At 47.3% G+C, this 18,636-nt stretch overlaps 1 protein-coding gene across 3 annotated transcripts in view; it reads left to right on the forward strand.

Annotated features, from left to right (window-relative positions):
* Window positions 1–18,636, forward strand: part of Mapk14 (mitogen-activated protein kinase 14) — a 59,592-nt gene that overhangs the window by 39,179 nt on the left and 1,777 nt on the right. Inside the window, exons 9-11 of one of the 3 annotated variants that reach the window (XM_050142783.1) lie at window positions 12,874–12,953; window positions 13,983–14,061; window positions 18,088–18,261. In XM_050142783.1, coding sequence (XP_049998740.1) covers window positions 12,874–12,953; window positions 13,983–14,061; window positions 18,088–18,261 — 333 coding nt within the window. Of the gene's footprint in view, window positions 1–8,636; window positions 8,717–12,873; window positions 12,954–13,982; window positions 14,062–18,087; window positions 18,262–18,636 lie in introns of those variants that run through there. The other 2 variants (XM_050142782.1, XM_050142791.1) reach the window with 2 other exon arrangements.

An 18,636-nucleotide genomic window follows, 5' to 3' on the forward strand; every position in this document is an offset into this window, starting at 1 on the left:
TGCTGACTCTTGTCCTTTTTGTTGCTGAACAACAAACAGTAGAAGCAAGAGGAGAGAGTCCCCTGTTGTGATTTTGTTTTCCACACAACATTGTCCCTGGTTAGAGCCAGCCCCACTTGAGTCTCATACTCTGCACCATCTGGGTTCTGGGCACCAATCACCCTTTCTACCTGCTGGGCATGTGTTCCGTGACCTAGTAATAATATCGCCAAATGTGGTTTGAGACCTCTCTCCAACTCTGCCTGGGGAGAATGTTTAAATAAGAATGTTAAAACATAAGCTTAAAATCAGACCTCAGGAAGCGTTTCTGCACAGCCTGTCATAGCCTGGAAGTGATTTTGGTTGGGCTCTTAGAAACGACACAGCAACCCGGGCTTCATCTAGCTGCAAGGCTAGCTGACCTGCCACACCTGAGTCTGTGAGCTCATGTGCCCGCAGCTGGAGCTGCTCTTCTCCAGTGACTGTCCTGGCTGTTTCTTCTGGACGATGTCTTTGTGAAGCGGAACCTCTACTCCTCTGGGTGCTACTGGACCAGAGTCCAGCCTCCCGTGCTCAGCTTGCCCTGTCGCTCAGCTCGCGTGTCACTCTCCGGGACGTCAGCACCTAGAACATCTCCCTTCCCGTCGGATTTTGGTTTACATCTGTTACGGTCGAGACAGAGAGGACCCTTCTGCTGTCCTCTGAGCCTGCCCTGACGCTGACCTCTGGTCTCTTTCCTCCTGTGTCTCTCCAGCTCTGCTTTGGCTAGTCCTAGACATACCTTCATAGGCAGACAGACAGCAACATCTGTAGGGGACCTCTCAGTTCCTCACTTTTGTAGTCCAAGTATTCATGGGTTAGGGGCCCAGACCCTGGAATTTAGATTTAAGCCTTTTTACTTCAAATTATGTGACTTTGAGCAAGTTTGCCAAGCTTGGTGTTTCTCAGTTTCCTTAACCATAACATGACATTAGTGTAAAGTCCAGAAGGTGATTGTGAGCCCCAGGGAGTGCTAGCAGCATCTTCATTATGGCCGTGTCAGCCACTTGCCATGGCCACAGATACCTGAGAGAGGATTTAAAGAAAGGAAGATTTATTTTGGCTCATGGACTCAGAAGTCTCAGTCCATGGTGAGACTGAGCATCGTGGTTGTGGGAGCACAAAGCAGAGGAGTCTGCTCACTTCATGGTAGCCAAGAACCAGGAAACAGAGAGGAGGTGGGAGAAGAAAGAAGCCAAGGACAAAATAGGACAGATTCCCAATGACCTACTTCCTCCCACCAGGCCCCACCTCCTAGTGTTTCCGCCACCAAAATAGCACCGCCAGCCAGGGACCAGACCTTCAGCAGGAGGCACTTAACATCCCAGCCCTAGCCGCTGAAGGCCATATTCGTCTTAGAGAGCAAAATGCATTCAGACCACATCCAAGAGTCTCAGAAGTGCAAGGCAAACTCTGAGCTGTTAGCCCCTGTTACAAACAGATTATATACTTCCAGTATTCAATGGCATAAACAGTCTCATCCAAAGGTAAGGAAGGATCAGACCAAAGCAACATGAAACACAGCATTAAAATTCCATAGTTCAGGTCTGTCATTAGAGAGCCAGGGTGGTGTGAGCTGAGTTCCAAAGGGCTTGAGCAGCCCAGCTCCTATGACCTTGCTGGGTGTATCCATATGGCCTCTCTCTTGGCTCACTGCCTGTAGCTATCACGGTCCACATTCTGGGTACTTGTTTTTCCTGGACCTCTTGCATCATCAGCTTCACCCTCACAGCTTAATGAGTCATGCTCTCAGGCCACTCACAGGAAATCCAGCCCCAGCGTACATAGCCAAGCTTCCCCCAGACTTCCTTTGGAAGTCTGGTGGATACTTCGGCCACCCTGTACTTGGATTCTGCATGTCTCAAAAACCAGTATCATGTCAGTGACACCAAGGTTCGTTGCCAACTTGGGCAGTAGCTCGCTTTTCTTATGCTCCAGAGACCTGTGAGTAGCTCAGCACTGACTGATTCCTGGGAAGGCACTTCCTAAGTGGCCCTTCATGGGCAGGGGTTCTGGAGGTGCTCTTTTTTAGGGATGCTTTGGATGAGTTTACACTTTGTAGCCTGAACCTACAGTGGTTGGGGGGGGGGGGTCTCTGGTGATTTTTCTGTCTTCTCTGCATGGAATTTTGTTTGAGCCAGTCTTAGTTTGTAGCCCGTGCTGACCTAGACCTCACTGTGCATCTCCAGCAGCCTCAGCCTCACAGTGCTCCTTATACCAGCTCCTAAATACCAGCTGCCTGTGCCTGGTGCTCAGGGCTGCCCAAGCCCTTTGGAGCTCAGCTGCCAGCACCCTGAGCCTCCAGTGATAGACCTGGAACTGTAGTTTTCTTGCTGTGCTGGTTCTGGAACCTAGAGCTCCGTGTGCCTGACAAGCACTTTTCCAGATGAGTCCCATCTCTGGGTAGCTCTGCCAGGCTGGTGGCTTGAGTAAAATAGGAGTTAACCCACTTGGGTTTAGTTTAACGGGGTGAACTAAGTAGGCTTAGCAGACCTCTTCCATTTTTCTTAAGGTCTTGATGAGTCAGGTTCTCCTCGCTGCCTTGTTCTGATTTCTAGAGTGCTTACCAAGGCCTCTGGAGATCATGCTGACTCCACAGCAGCTGGCCTGGAAGGCCTGAGGTTTGAGAGGCTCATTGATGAGACAGTGTGCAGGCTGCCTCTCTGCTGGGTTCAGTCTCCTATGGGTTTGTGTCTGCCTCTCTCAGTCACTGTGCCTTTGGGATGTGTTCTATGGTGTTGTCACAAGCCTGTGGTGTATGTTACTTGATGACTGATTTGATTTTTGTGGGAAAGTGTATATAATGTAAAACTCACTAATTTACTCCCATTGTGATAAAATTTCCATTAACAAAATTAACCTCAACAATTTTAAACTTTATAACTTAACAGCACTAATTAAATTCATGATGTTGGACAGTCCTTGCCTCTAACTACTATGCTTGTGACTCTAGAAGACCTTTCCATCTGGCTTAGTAAGTGTTCATAGTAGTTGTGTAAAGAGTAAGCCCTTCTCTAGAAGCCTGCCTGCTGTGTATCAAGTGAGTTCAGCCAATAGGACTTAAGAGCAAAAGAGGGAGACTGTAGACTGTCTTGCCAAGTGGAATCCTAACGTTTTCCAGATGCCACCAATTTTGAAATCTGTGAGTGTTAGGTATTGGAGTCACCGGTGCCAGTACTTCATTCAGCCTAAGAGAAGGGAAGTGTGTGGCCTTTTCCTTATGTGTATCCAGTATCTACCAGTGATTACCGCCTTGGCTTGTGTCTTAGGCTTTTATTGCTGTGAAGAGGCATCATGACCACAACTGCTGTTACAAAGGAAAACATTTAATTGAGGCTCGCTTAGCATTTCAGAGGTTTAATCCATTATCATCATGGTGGGACATAACAAACAGTATGGAGGCAGACATGGTGCTGGAGCTGAGGTCTGCATCTTGATCCAGAGGCAGCAGGTTGTGAACTCTGTGCCATATTTGGCCTAGCTTGAGCATAGGAGACCTCAAAGCCCAGTCCACAGTAGCATGCTTCCTTCAACAAGGCCACACCTATTCCAGTAAAGACACACCTCCTAACAGTGCCACTTCCAGTGGGGGTCATTTTCCTTCAAACCACCAACAGCCCGTTATTTTTCTTTCCTATATAATCAGATAAATTTCCTTTGTGCATAAAAGCCCCTCCCCCAAGTATAATGGCCATGTTACTCTTAAGATACAAACTGTGCTCTTGAGAGATGACTCAGTAGCTAGGAGCATTGACTGGCTTTCCAAAGGACCCATGCTCAAATCCCAGCATGATGGTTCACAATCATCTGTAACTCCAGTCACAGGGGTCAGGTGTCTTTTGGTCTCTGTGGGCACGAGGCATGCACATGGTGCTCATATGCACACAGGCAAATGCTCGTACACATGAAAATAAAGATTAAGAAAAAGACGTGAATGAGAGGTGCTGGGGCTGCTGGGTCACTCACACACCACTGTTGCTGCTCTACCTATGTAATGTCCTCCGTATTAGATCAGTCTCAGTGCAGTGTCGGCCCTTTCTTCTTCCCCAAGCATGTCCTATGAACCCCGTGTCTGCTCTACCCAGATGATGAAATGTGGGTAGTTAAGCAAACCCACTAGAGTATCTATCATATCATATCTTGTCCATTGCTTTCCATTGTTGAGTTTCTTTATTTTCTCATTTTTTTTTCTTTCCTTAAACTCAGGGAGGGACTTATAAATGCTAGGCAGATACTGTACCACTGAGCTGCATCTCCACAGTTCTTCCTCAAACATTGAAGGCAAGTATCTTATTTAGGGCTGGAGAGATGGCTCAGTGGTTAAGAGTCTCCACACCAGCCACTCTTGAAGAGGGAGAGAATTAGTTTTCCGCACCCATGTCAGGCATCTTACACCTGCCTATAACTACAGATCTTTTGACCTGTCTGCACACAGACACAAATTCTTGAATTTAAAAAAAAAGTGTCCGACGGCAGGCATGGTAGTCACATACCTTTAAGCCCAGCATTTGGGAGGTAGAAATAGGCAAATCTGAGTTTGAAGTCAGCCTGCTCTCATGTTCCAAGCCAGCCAGTGCTCATGGTGGAACCCTGTCTCAAGAAAGAAAAAAGAAAAAAACAAGTGTATGTTGAAGAAGAAAAGTATTTTGTGAGATATGTTGTTGGAACTCAATTTCCTTTAAGGTATTTGGCCACTTTGGGCGTGGTCTCATGTACTAAAAGTGCGTGCAGCCCTTTTTTTGCTGGTTCAGTTCCAGTTCCCAGTGCAGAGAGAGGACTGTGGATGTCCACCCTTACTGTGAGTTTGTCCCCAAATAATCAATCCTTTGTTATGCTCCAATCCAGGCTACTGTGGAACTCTTTGACACATCTGCAGAGTTTATTATTTGCTCTTTGTCCTTGAAAATGCATTTTCCTAGAAAAGAGTAGATGTCTCATGTTTGTCCAAAAACCTTAGGAAATATTTGTGTGTGTGCTAGTGAAATTTGACTATGTCCATAGTCCAAAAGAGAGGGGAGCAGGTTGGGTTCCATTGAAACCTATCCTGTCCTGTCCTGTCATTAGAAGAACTGACTTCCCTCCCGGAGACTTGTTGAGCTCGGCATGAGGACCCAGCACCTGTGATCCCAGCACCTGGGAGGCTGAGCCAAGGGGATTTCTGTGAGTTTGAGGTCAGCCTGAGTTACATTAATTTTCAAATTATTATCCTTTCCCCTACCTGGATATTCTGACTTTGCCTTCTGTTACAGAGAATTGATTTCAAAAGTAACCTTAGGCCTAAATTGTCTTTTTCTTCATATTTTTATAGAAAGACTCAGGAAATTTATGAGTTAAAATTTTGGTATTGTCAACCTAATTGGAACATATTTTAAACTGACAGTAAACATAGCTTCTGTGCAGGGGAAGAAGGGCTGCACAGTTGCGAGGGCAGCCCACTGCAGTGAGTGTCACTGTGCTCTGAGGTATAAGCCGGTTGGTAGCTTTGCCGTAGGTAGTAGTGTTAGGATTGGTGGTGGCAGTGGTGGCAGCGGTGGTGTTTGCGTGCTTTGTCCAACAGCTTTCAGCTGCTGAGGCGGTTTCTTTAATAGTGTGTTTACTGCCTTCTAGCTCCCAGGCTGTGCTGTGGCCACTTCCTCCACTCTGGGCGTTGTGCTCATGGGCTGAGCTTCAGACTCTGAAAGCAGCAAGCTTCTCACTACTTTGTTTCTTTTTGTATAAACTGCATAGAATGTGTTGTGGGCTTTGAGAATAGGGCAGTGAGTCAAGTTGAAAAGCATAGCTGGGCAGTGGTGACACATGCTGGCACATCCCAGAGGCAGGCAGATCTAAGCCAGCCTGGTCTACAGTGTGAGTTTCAGGATAGACAGGGCTACACAGAGAAACCCTGTCTTGAAAAACCAACAATAAAAGAAAGAAAAGAAAAGCATATTGCAAGTCTCCGGATCAGCCAGCAGTTGTCAGGCCGGCTGCTCCAGGCAAGGTGCTGGGGGGATAGATGATGCCACCCTGCCCTCTGAACCAGAGTGCTCAGGCTGGGCTGACAAGGAGAGATGGCAGGGACTTGAACGGAAATCTTCCTCTGGAGGAAAAACAAGGAGGAATGTTTAATAGAGGTATAAATAAATTACTGGGGAGAAAAGCCAAGCATAAATCAGGACTCCAGATAACTGCTATGTACATTCCAGTAACCCCAGTCCTGGAGTGTTGGGACGAGACTCGGTTTAGGTCACCTCGGCTACATAGTGAGTTTGAGGCCAGTCTCAAATAAGCATTTCCAGAAAGACTTCCTGTTTGAACAAGACATAGAAGGGTCAGGAGGAGGAGAAAAGGCTTCATGGTGGGGAGTAAAGTCTGTCCTTTATAACAAGCATAAAGAGGCTTAGAAGTGCCTGGAATGTTGGCTGTGAGTTGAAGCCTTGACCCCATTCCAGAATAGTAGTTTGAGACAGGCAGAAAAGGTGTAGGGACATTTCACAGAGGGGCATGAATGCGAAGCTGCTGAGTCACTTACGGCTTTCACCCTGAGAGTGCTCACACCTGCAGACAGGGAGAAGGCATGGAGAGCTTGCCTGCTGCTGAGTGAGCTCCCTTGTCAGAAAGGCCTCTGCTCCTCAGAGCAGCTAGGATACGAGCCCGACTGGAGACCCGTGCTCCTCAGCCACTTCGCAGAGTTCTGAGGCATACACCGCAAAACCAGCTGCCAGGGACTGGAAGGATGTTTCCTCCTGTTGCACATGTCATCTTGCAGCAGCTACTCAGATCGCATGCTCCTGGGAGGTCAAGGTGTGAGTGGAGCTGGATTTATGGAAACCAGGTGGCTCTGTCTTCAAGGACGATCCTCCTGTCTACCCCAAGTGACCAGTGCACATCTCATCCTCCCTCTGTCCCCTCCTGGAGACACCTGCCTTAGCTTCACTTAGAGCTTATGTTTATATTTGCAGTGGCAGGGTTGTTTTGTTTGGTTTTGGTTTTGGTTTTTTAAACCATTCTCTACCTTGAGAAATATCTCATGTGGGTGGCCTTGCTTCTGGTTTGCCTTCAGTTTTCTGTAGGATGCAGTTGCTGGGTGTGTTGGTTTATCTCAGTGGCGGTTGTAGGCTTGTGAACTGTGAACAGCGTGCAAACAACAAATCCACAGCCTTGTTGCACTCCAGGAAAGTTTCATGTATGAGACAAGCAACGGGTCACGCCTTGCTGTCATCTTTCTAGAATCTTTTTAAGCAGATTTTTTTAAGGCAAGACGCCATCTTATTGCGCAAGCAGTTCCAGTAACTAGGCAGCCGTGCTGTGGTGTGCAGAGCTGTGCTTATTAAGTTATGCTGTCTTACCTCTATGAAAACCAAATCAAGAACATTTTCATCTCCTCTATCTGCACTTTAAGTGTTGTTTGTACCTTTTATGTACTAGATAATAATCTAGAAATTAGGTATAGAATGTGAGTGATGGCCTACATCTGTCATCCCAACACTTGGGGGTGGGGTGACGCAGAAGGATCCTGAGTTCAAAGCCAGCCTGGGCTGCATAACCTGCAAAACGAACAAGAGCTGCTTCCCACCTGAGAAAGTAACCAGGGATAGATAGATACCTTACACGCCTGGCCTTGCCTGCCTGTGCACTTGCTGAAGGGACAAGGCACAAGCACACAGACAGTGCTCAGAGAGTAAGGGGCATCAGGAGGTTGGGAGGGGGCGTTTAGACTGGCCCGTGGAGAAAGGATACAGTCCTGCAGATCCTGGTCATTGGCATAGATCTGAATAAGCTATTTAGATGCTCACAGAAAATACTAAAGGGCATTCAAGGTGTTTTTCCTCTGACTAAAGGCAATGAACAAGTGGAGTGTTTGATCTTCTGGTGGATACATGTACATTTGTTCTGAGTAGACAGCAAAGTGCTGGATGCCAGAATGAATATGGGCCCTTTGTCTTTGTGCTTAAACATGACATGTGACATTAGCTAAACCTTTGTATTCCTTCACATCCATAAGGCTGAAGCCCGGAGTACTCAAATTTATTGGTCCACTCTTGATAGAAACCATAGTGTGTTCCCTCTGCCAGCTGGCTGTTCCTAGTGCTCTGCCTCGTGGGGAGAGGGGGAGGTATTCAGAGGCACTCTCAAGAGGGCGGGCTTTGGGATCAGAACAGGCCTCCCAACTGTCAGATTGCAAACTGACTAGGTCAAGCCTTAGGGGAATAGTCAGAAATAGACCACATAGCTGTGTGCTCTGCTGCTGTTCTCTTGCTAGCACTCCCTGCTTAGCTGGCTCCTGGGACCTTGGTAGACATGAGATGGAGATGTAGGCTGGACCATGGCTGCGTAGCACGGCTTGTTTCCTCTGCTGACTAAAGCCCAACCCCAGTGGCTTTACTTCTGCTGTGTGATATTGACAGATGTGTGTGTGGCAGCACTTTGAATCTTTGTACAGGAGGAGCGTGTCCTGGAAGTGCAGCCTGCAGAAGCCTTCCTTCCACCTAGGCTCTTTCACCGTGTTGATCTTGTTTGGGGGTTTTAATTCTCATTGTTGGGATGTTCTGTTTGTTTGTTCTGTTTCATTTTGTTCATTGTTTTTGTTTTTCCACTTTTATTTTGTCCCGACATTTTCCTTTATAGTCCACCATTAGATATTGATCAGTTGAAACTCATTTTAAGACTCGTTGGAACCCCAGGGGCTGAGCTTCTGAAGAAAATCTCCTCAGAGTCTGTGAGTTGAAGCCTTGATTGTAATTACTGCCCTTTTGGGAGCCACTTGCCTTCCGTCATTCTGCACTTTGACCTTTGAATGTTTGTGAGTGTGTGTGCTCTGTGCATGTATATGCACACATGTGAGCCTGCATGTGCCTGCTTGCATGCATGAGTGTGTTTTAATCTATCTTTATCTGGGTGTGGACTTAAGATCATGGGAACCCCTTTGGGGCAATTGTATGCTAATAAAACTGAGAGTTGAGATTCCAGTTCATGCTAAGAGATTAATGGGAAATCTGTGTCTACTTGTGAGCTCTTGCTTCTCTCTGAGATTGACCACATGCTCAAAGGCTCTTTCTGCTTCCTGAGAGTCTATAATCTCTGAGCACTTACCATGTGCTAGTCTGAGATCGTCTCTGGGGGGGGTCAGCTGCTTCTTTACTTCCCTTGAGGGGCTCGTCCTGTGCAGGGAGCCTTCTCATGGGGATCCTGTCCCCCACCCACCCACCCACCCCCAGACCACGCAGAGAAGCTTACTCCACTCCTGACAATCAGCAGACGGCTCTGAGCTCCTCTAGGTACCTTGGTAAATACAGTGACCTATGGAGGCCCTAAGAAGGTGACTCCAGTTTACTTTAGCAATTTTTTTTTAAGCTGTTGGTTGCTTTCTGAGGCCAGAAATTTTGAGGAAGCTAGGAAAGCCCCTCATTCCCTCTTAGGGAAATAAACTGAGGAGCCAAGCCCCAGCTGTGCCCTCCTAGGTCCTCCCACCACTTCCTAGTGCTGGGGCCCTCTGCCCAGTTGGGTAGCAGGAAGCAGGCAGTAACACATCACCTCGTCTGGGAAGGTCAGGACCCAGCATGTGATCTGTGGCTGTACATAAAGGGCGTGGACTCAGAACAGCTTTGAGTTTCTGTTCTGAGTGTGTAAAATGGTGTGCTAGACACACCAAAGTGCATCCTTTACTTGTTAAGATAAGGAAGTGAAGACACAGAAGCCGTGACTGGGAATGGGAGCTCATCCTCGTGCACTTGCACATTAGTGTGGAGGGCACTGTCAGAGTGGGCCAGCCGGAGAGCCAGAGCTACTAGGGGCCTTTAGAAAGGAAGGGCTGTGGGGTTTGTTTTAGCGTGCTAAAAAGAGTGGCTGGACGCCAGGTGGTGGTGGTGCACGCCTTTAATCCCAACACGTAGGAGACAGAGGCAGGTGGATCTCTGTGAGTTCAAGGGCAGCCTTGTCTACAGAGCAAGTTCCAGGACAGCCAGAGCCAGGACTGTTACAGAGAAACTCTGTCTCAAATAAATAAATAAATAAATAAATAAATAAATACATACATACATACTGGTAAGAGGACGTGGGGCAGGGTGGGGCTTGGGAAGGAGTCCGGCTAGATAGAGGATAGTGTTGAGGTATCCTCTTCCCGCCTCCGTCTGCCCTGTAGGTGTGTGCCGCTTGCTATAGGTTCTGAAACACATCTGTATGTACTCATCACTAACCCATTATCTCTGTTTAAGAAACAATGCTGTACACGTGGCCTAATATGAGATGTCTTTATCTTAACATGCAATGGACATCATACATTTCAACAGTTCTACTGCAGCCCTGGGCAAGATTAAATCAGGTACCAAAGTAAGCATCCTCTCAATAACATTCTGTTAAACATAGTTATGAGAAAGGAGCTTTTTACCTACATAACTGTCAGGAGTGGATCAGGGTAAACTACATGTTTAAAAGTGTTGGCAAGGTTGATTTAATGTTGATGACACCACCTAGTACTTTTGAATGTCAAAGCACATGATGCCAGGTGTGATGGTACAAGCTTGTAACCCCAGCACTTGGGCAGAGGCAGAGGGATTGAAGAGTTTGAAACTGGCCTAGGCTACATAGCAACTTTGAGGCTAGTCTAGGCTAATTTGTAAGACATTATTTAAAAAAAAAAAAAAAAGCAGTGATGGCACACACCTTAAATCCCAGCACTCAGGGAGGCAGAGGCAGGCGGATCTCCAGGTTTGAGGCCAGCCTGGTCTACAGAGTTGAGTTGAGTTCCAGGACAGCCAGGGCTATGCAAAGAAGCCAGGTGTTGAGTTGTAGCTTAGTTACATCAGCGAGACCATGGGTTTCTTTCCCAGAAGCCCATAAGGGTGAAGAGCACAAAGTGCCTAAGTACAGGTGGGAAAAAAGCCAGGTGAGTAAAATTACTGAGAAAATTGAAAAATGAAAGCCATTAGTAAAGACTCGTAGTCAACAGAACGCTATAGATACTTCGTTTCTCCCAGGAGGAATGGAGCAGTGACGCCAGCAAGACAGGCACATAGGCCCTGAGTAGCAGAATGTGGGGATGGGTTAAATAGTCATGATGGAGGCCCGAGGGCAGAACTGACTTGGCCTGGCACCTAGATTAACCAGGGAAGGAATAAACCACAATACTAAGAAAGCAAAGCCCTAGCCGGCAGTGGTGGCACACACCTTTAATCACAGAGGCAGGCGGATCTCTGTGTGTTCAGGGCCAGCCTGGTCTACAAGAGCTAGTTCCAGGACAGACTCCAAAGGCACAGAGAAACCCTGTCTCAAAAGAAAAAAAAAAAAAAAAGAAAGCAAAGCCCTTTAGAAGTCTTTCTGATCCTTAGATAGGGGGGCAGCAGGGGCAGGGGTGTCTGATCCTGTTTCACAAAAGCAGACAAAGCCAGATCTTGTACATGTGATTCCCAAGGAAAGAGTTGGCAGGACTTGGGTGTGTGAGACCTAACTGAATCCTGCCCTGCCTGGTTCACTCTGAGGCCCTGTTTATTCTTTCTCTTAGCATGCAGAGTATTGTTCAGAATGTAGTGTGCTGGAGGGTAAGTCTAGAGTCTGGTCAGAGGCCAGCCCGTCTTTGGGCTCAGTGGGCAGACGGGCAGCTGTATTAAGAGTAACCTGACGTCGAACAGCATTTGGCACACTCGAGCTAACGCGGAAGCGGCATTCAGGGGAGCCATGATGAAGTGCTATTATTTGGCTTGGTGTTTATTAAAGATGAGATGTCAGTTGAAGGATGAACTTGATACTTAAGGGAGTAGAAAGGAAACTCACTAAACCATGTTAAGATTTAAATGCCGTCACCACTTCTGTTTTGAGAGGGAGTGTGTGACACACTGGCAGTGGGCTCTTAGATTTTAGGAGCTGTAACTTATAGCTGGTAAACTGATTCTTAGGACCCGCACGGTGGGAGAAGAGAATTGACTCCTACAACCTAGAGGCCCCTGACCTGCACGCATGAGTGGTGTGTGTGACCTGCCCTTACCGCCACACACAAACACTGTAGAAGTGCAGTGAGTAAAGCTTTCCCCATCAGATAAACATGGCACTTTGAACGTTCTGTTCATTGACGCTATGTGTTCACTCACTGTAGGTATGGCGGAATTATTGTGGCATGCTGGTACCAGCCTGTGCCTACCTATGTGTTTGTGGCATGTTGTTGGTTTTTTTTTGTTTTGTTTTGTTTTTGTTTTGTTTTGTTTTTTTGAGACAGGGTTTCTCTGTGTAGCCCTGGCTGTCCTAGAACTCACTCTGTAGACCAGGCTGGCCTCAGACTCAAAGAGCTCCACCTGCCTCTGCCACCCGAGTGCTGGGATTAAAGGCCTGCGCCACCACCGCCCAGCTGTGGCATGCATCTTAAATGTAACATTGCCAGTGTCTTTGAGACTTGGCATAGCTCAACACCCACTCTCTTGTCTCAACTTGGGGTGTGACTCCTAGAGAACCTGTGTCCCCAGCACTCAGCCTCTTCCTCGGGTGGGTCTAGATCTTTCAGTTTTCCCGAGTTTAGTTTACCATTGTCCCCACATTCCATCTTTGCCATTGTGGTACTTCAAAACAGTTCTCTGGCTAACATCCTGGATCAAGGAGCGTTCTGCTTCCAGGAACCTTGAACTATTTAAAGTAAAGTTGACACTTAGGGAAAAGCTAGTTTTCGTGTCTGCATGGCCACTCGCTGGCTAGGTGCCTAATAGTGCCTGCCATTCTCCAAAAAAAAAAAAAAAAAAAATGTTTTAGCACGTACCTTAGACTCTGAGCTGGGGCAGATGGGAAATAGAGCTGTTTTCTTTGGGGATAGCTTTTAGACTTTAAAAACAAAAACACAGCTAGAGTTGATTTTTGAACTGTGTGTTTAACAATACCCTTGACTAGGCGTCTAAGATATTAACCAGCTTCAGCAGATAATGCGTCTGACGGGGACACCCCCTGCTTATCTCATTAACAGGATGCCAAGCCATGAGGTGAGAACCAACAGCACATTCAGGGAGGTCTAACTCAGAGGCCACCTTCTCGTTGTAATGTCTGTGTCTAACCAGCAGTTTCTGATGTCACCAAATGCTTGCATGTGCCCCGAGGACTGCTGCGGCAGTGACTGGCTGTGTGCTGCCAGGGTACTGGCATTTGGGATGAAATGTCATGCAGTCTGAGGCAGTGAGATAGTGTAGGCTTGTAGGTACAAAGTAATGTTCATTGGTGTTTGGTTTTCTGAATCTTGTGCTTGAGGCCCCGTGTGTCTTAGTTGGTGTGTAGTTAGTATGTGCTACAGCTTCATCACAGGTGCGAAACACCTTCTGCTAATGGATTGCTGTGTTTTTTTTAGAGACACAAGTGGTCCATATTAAATATGAGCACTCAGGTAGAATCCGGTTCTTGACCAGTTCATAATCATTACCCTATCTCCAGTTTGTAGTCAGAGGTGACTGGGATACTTCTCACAGGCCCTTGGTATTTTGGGGAACCAGGTTAGCAAACAAACAAACCATCATGGTGGCACTGTTGTCATTTCAGCCCTGTCTGAACACTCTCCTTGTCTGCACTAGGACGGCTTCTCTGGGGGAGATGGGTCTCTACCTCTCTTCAATTCCTTCTTCCAGTCTGCATGGCTATGTAGGAAGGGATGACAGCCATGTGTCTGTTGCTATAACTGCAGGTTAGAGTAAGTCTCTGCTGCAGTACCAGCTCCTCTTCCAGATGTAGCTGACTAGAAAGACAATCCAGGAAAAGACCACTTCTTAGAAGTCTCGGTTCTCTTCAAACTTCTGACCCTATCTGTGATGAGAAAACTAATGAAGGGTAGTTGATTGGTTAGCAGTCTCATCCCCGTGAAACAGAACAATTCTGGTGGACAGCAAGAATACAGTCAGTGGTCTCAAATCGAGGAGCTGAGGGCTAGAAGAACCGCTGAGACAGTGATCCGCACTGGGCTGCTGACACTCCGAGAGCAATAACAGTACTGAACACAGTCATTCTGAGAGTCCATGTTTTTACAGGCAAGAAACTACATTCAGTCCCTGGCCCAGATGCCGAAGATGAACTTCGCAAATGTGTTTATTGGCGCCAACCCCCTGGGTAAGTTGATCTCGTTCATTTGGGGACTTGAAATTTTGTTGTGTAAGTGTCTTTTGGATCTTAGTAAACATGGCTGTTACTGCCTGCCTATGCTGTCACATTTAAGGAAGAATCATACAGTGGGGTATGGAGGGAGAAAGGATGCGTGTAGCAGACTGGAAACCTGTGGGAAGAAGGCAGCAGACTAGAAGCAGACATTGATCCTCACAGCTGCTGGTGGCAGATGGGGCCCAGCTGAGGGCAGAATGCAGAGACAGGGCCATGCTTAGTGCCCAGCATCCTGTTGCCCTCCACTCTCACAAACTCTTTCCTCTTATCTCTGCCCTTCCAGGACCTAACCAGCTGCCTTTGCAGAGTTAATTTGCCATCTCAGTACTTCAGCTCAATTCCTTCCTGCCCCCATCACCTCTAGGATCCCCTGGCAAACGGAAGTGACAATGGTAGCTAAGAATGTGTCTTCCCAGGGGTTGGAGAGATAGGTCAGCATTTAAGAGCACTGGCTGCTCTTATAGAGGACCTGGGTTCAATTCCCAGCACCCACATGATAGCTCACAACTGTCTGTACTCCTGTTCCAGGTGATCTGGCACCCTCACACAGACATACGTGCAATAAAATAAAAATAAATCTTTTTTTAAAAAAAAGATATGCCTTAGCCAAAACTCCAGTTACTATTCCTTAAAGATGGGCTAATAAATATGTACTTCAGCTGATTCCAGCAGCTGCTTAGGCGCTGCTTACTCTGGGACATTGTAGTGGGCAGTAGTAGACACAGAAGGCCAGACCACAGACTCGCTGCAATGGGAAGGGAGTGAGTGGGTGTGGCAGCTGGTGTCCTTGGCCTCCTCACATTCCTGCAGATATTACTGAAGGCTGCTTTTAAAGCTCACTGCTTGCACTGCATGTGGGTCATGTTACTTTCTGAGGCCTCCAGAAGCCTTGCACCAGAGTGGACCAAAGTCAGCTGTTGCCTCCAGAGAGCTGGGGGCCAGGGCAGTGGGTTCAGAAGCTGTTTCCCATACAGGAATGCCATCCATAGCCACGGTGCAGTGGGCTGTGCACTCTCTGTGGCAGGAGAGGTGCCCGCACTCTTGGAGGAGTGAGTCCAGCCTAAGCTACATCAGTCAGGCCTTGGGTGTGCAGGGTACGGAGGGGTTGGGTTGGCTTTGCAGCCTCCGTGACATGTTCTCATTGTTCTTCTGTGACATGTCTCATTGTTCTTCTGTGACATGTTCTCATTGGTCCTCCGTGACATGTTCTCATTGGTCCTCCGTGACATGTTCTCATTGGTCCTCCATGACATGCTTTAGCTGCAGCATCCAGGTAGAGGTCTGTGATCTGTAAGGTCTCTGGGATGTTAGGGGGATGGAAAATGAGTCCACCCCAGCACCCCACATTTCAGATGCATCAGTGCCTGTTTGACTCCCTCTTGTCTGCCTCAAAAGGATTTCTTCTGCCTGTGATTGAAGTCACACACATCCTGATAGGTGTCCCCACTTAAACATTGAAAAGAACCAGCTACCAGGAGTCAGTCCAGACTTCTGGGGAGTGAAATCTGGTGCTCAGCACAGCCTGCTCATATCCAGACGTGCCTCACAGCCCATTGCCAAGTGTTGATGTCAGGGGGAACACGCTGTGACCGATCACTAGCGTCTCCAACATGCTAGCTGGCCGCATACCAGTGATATATTAGCTGCTCTGTGGTCAGACACTGGCTTCGCATCACTGCTGTTCCTGAACGAAGCATAACTGAGAACTTCATTGTCCGCCACGATCCCTGAGAAGTCGTTTTCTTTCTTCTGACCTTGTTCTCATCTAAGTACATTGGTCCTGAGGATGTATAGCTTTTTACCATAGTGTGGCAGGCAACCACCCATTTGTGTTCAGTATAAAATCAACAGACTTGTGGAAGACCATGAGAAGAATATCTAGGCAGTTCTCCTGGTGCTTCAGTATTGTTGAAGACAATGTCATGTGGCCTGTTTTCTGGTCCTCTGCTTCCTCTCCCAAGTGCTGGGATTCCAGTGTGCACCACCATACTCTGTGTATGCACTGCTGGTTTGGAATCAAAAACCTTGTGCACACTTGGCAAGCACTCTACAGGCTACATCCCAGCCCCTCTCTAAAGTATAGGCTCACGAATCTGAGCATCTGCATATTTCCTGTCTCCTCTGCACCCTCAAAGCTTGTATTTCCTGTGGATGATGACTCTGGAGTTCTGGCTGCAAGATGCTTGATTACTGTGATAGCAGAGGACATGAGAGGACATCATGTCTTCAGGAAGCTTTCCTCCTCCTTGGCACCCACAGCCCTCACTGTGAAGAAACCTCAGCCTCTGATGAGGCCATGACACTGGGGAGAAAAAGATCAGTAATGCTGAAACCATTATCGAAAGTGACTGATACTCACCAGGAGCCAAAATATTCCCAGATGACTCACGTGGGGAGAGAAGGGAACTCTGTCAAGATGCTGTCACCTTTAGCTCCGCTGGCAGTGGAGCAAGTGGCTGTCGTGCCCCACCAGTTCAGAGCACCATGGCCTGTGACGTGTTTGTGCCCAGTGTGCCTGACTTCATTCTGACCAGAGATTTAGACTTTTTTTTTTTTTTTTGATATATCTAAAGAATCGGAAAATGGGAGGGTGGGTACATCAACACAGAGAAATAGTGGAAACCTGTGTGGCTGTCTGCTTGCATATCTGGAATATGCCAGTGTGCTCAGGAGGGTGAGTTCAAGGTCAGCCTGGACTAGATGAGACAGCTTCAGAAAAGCCAGAGAGAGAGAGAGCCCCATATGCAAATCCTGGTTTGAACAAGTGCGTTGTAGGAGACAGCTGTGAACTGGAGACGTTTTTACCGCACACTGGGTTTGGGTTAATGACAGTGTCGTGGTGTGCAGGGCCATGTCTTTGTGCTGCAATGTTTGGGCTGTAAAGTGTCATCTCAGTAATCTTCAAACAGTTCAGGAGGAGCACAGAAAGAAGGTGAGAAATTTGTCAGACGTGGACTGATGCCCATGCATGGGGCATGGGTGCCCCTGCTGTTTTAACAGCTAGTTCTGGATCTCGGATTTTCACTCTATGGGTCATAAGGATCAGATATCTTTATCGAGAAGTATCTTTTCTCCTACGACCCTCTGGGAAGGCCTCAACTTGCTAATTGTTTGAAATTCTGGATGAATATTTATTTATATTGTTAGTATATAACATTATGTACTGTTATATAAGTTGTATAGTATGCGGGGGGGGGGGCCCTAGGTCAAACAGCCTGCCTCATAGATTGCTTTAGCCGTCAATCTCCTTTTCAGTACAGTTTGGTTCAGTAGTCACAGTGTGGTGTTGACATTGCAGGAAAGCTTCAAAGCCTGGTTTTGGGGAGTATATTTTGCTTTGTTTTTGAGGGGTTATTTTGGGGGTGGTAAGACAGGGTCTCACTATGTAGCTCTGGTTGTTCAGGAACTTGTTATGTAGACCAGGCAGGTTTCTAACTCACAGAGATCCTCCTGCCTCTGCCTCTGCCTCCCAAGTGCTGGGATTAAAGGTGTGAGCAATCTCGCCCAACCCAAATTTTTTGTTTCTACGCTTTCTTTTAACAGTTTGTTTATTGTCCTGGGTTTGAAACCCAGGACATGAAGAATGTTCAGGGAAATACATACCTGCCCAGCCCAGTAATTTTTTTTCTTAAATAATACACACACATATAGTTTATTTTCATTTTTTTATATGCGTTGTTGATGTTTTGTCTGTATGTATGTCCGTGTGAGTGTATCAGATCTTAGAGTTACAAGCAGTTGTGAGCTGCCATGTGGGTGCTGAGAATTGAACCCCTGCCCTCTGGAATAACAGCCTGTGCTCTTAACCACTAAGCCATCTCTCCAGCCCCTCCAGTAATTTTCTTAAAATGTGCCAGCTAGCTTCATACATGTACACACAGGAAAGGGGTTGCATGCAGGAGCAGATACCTGAGAAGATTCTTTGTTTGGCTGTCGTGGTGGCGGCACTAATGTCATGTGTTCTCTTCTCGTGGACAGCTGTGGACCTGCTGGAAAAGATGCTCGTCCTGGACTCAGATAAGAGGATCACAGCAGCCCAAGCCCTGGCACATGCCTACTTCGCTCAGTACCACGACCCTGATGACGAGCCTGTGGCCGACCCTTACGACCAGTCCTTCGAAAGCAGGGACCTCCTGATAGATGAGTGGAAAAGTAGGTCCAGCAGCGGGCTAGCGCAGCTCAAGAGCTTGACCTCAGTTTATTCTTGGTTTGCTGTTTCTCTCTGTAGGGCTGGCTGTCTCTGTAGGGCTGGCTGTCTCTCTTGGAACTGGCTCTGTAGACCAGACCTACCTTTGCCTCCTAAGTGCTGAAAAATGTGTACCACCATGCCCAGCTTATTGGACTTCACACATACTCCACAAGTGTTCTACCACTGAACCACATGACCAATCCGAGAACTTATTTTTAAAAATCTTTTCTGGGGCCAAATGGTGGTGGCACACACTTTTAATCCCAGCACTCGGGGGGCGGGGCAGAGACAGATCTCTGTGAGTTTGAGGCCAGCCTGGTCTACAGAGAAAAAGCTGT

This window comes from Alexandromys fortis, unplaced genomic scaffold (assembly GCF_014885135.2).
Source record: "Alexandromys fortis isolate MF-2015 unplaced genomic scaffold, M_Fortis_MF-2015_v1.1 scaffold_9, whole genome shotgun sequence".
In the NCBI taxonomy this organism is placed as follows: domain Eukaryota; kingdom Metazoa; phylum Chordata; class Mammalia; order Rodentia; family Cricetidae; genus Alexandromys; species Alexandromys fortis.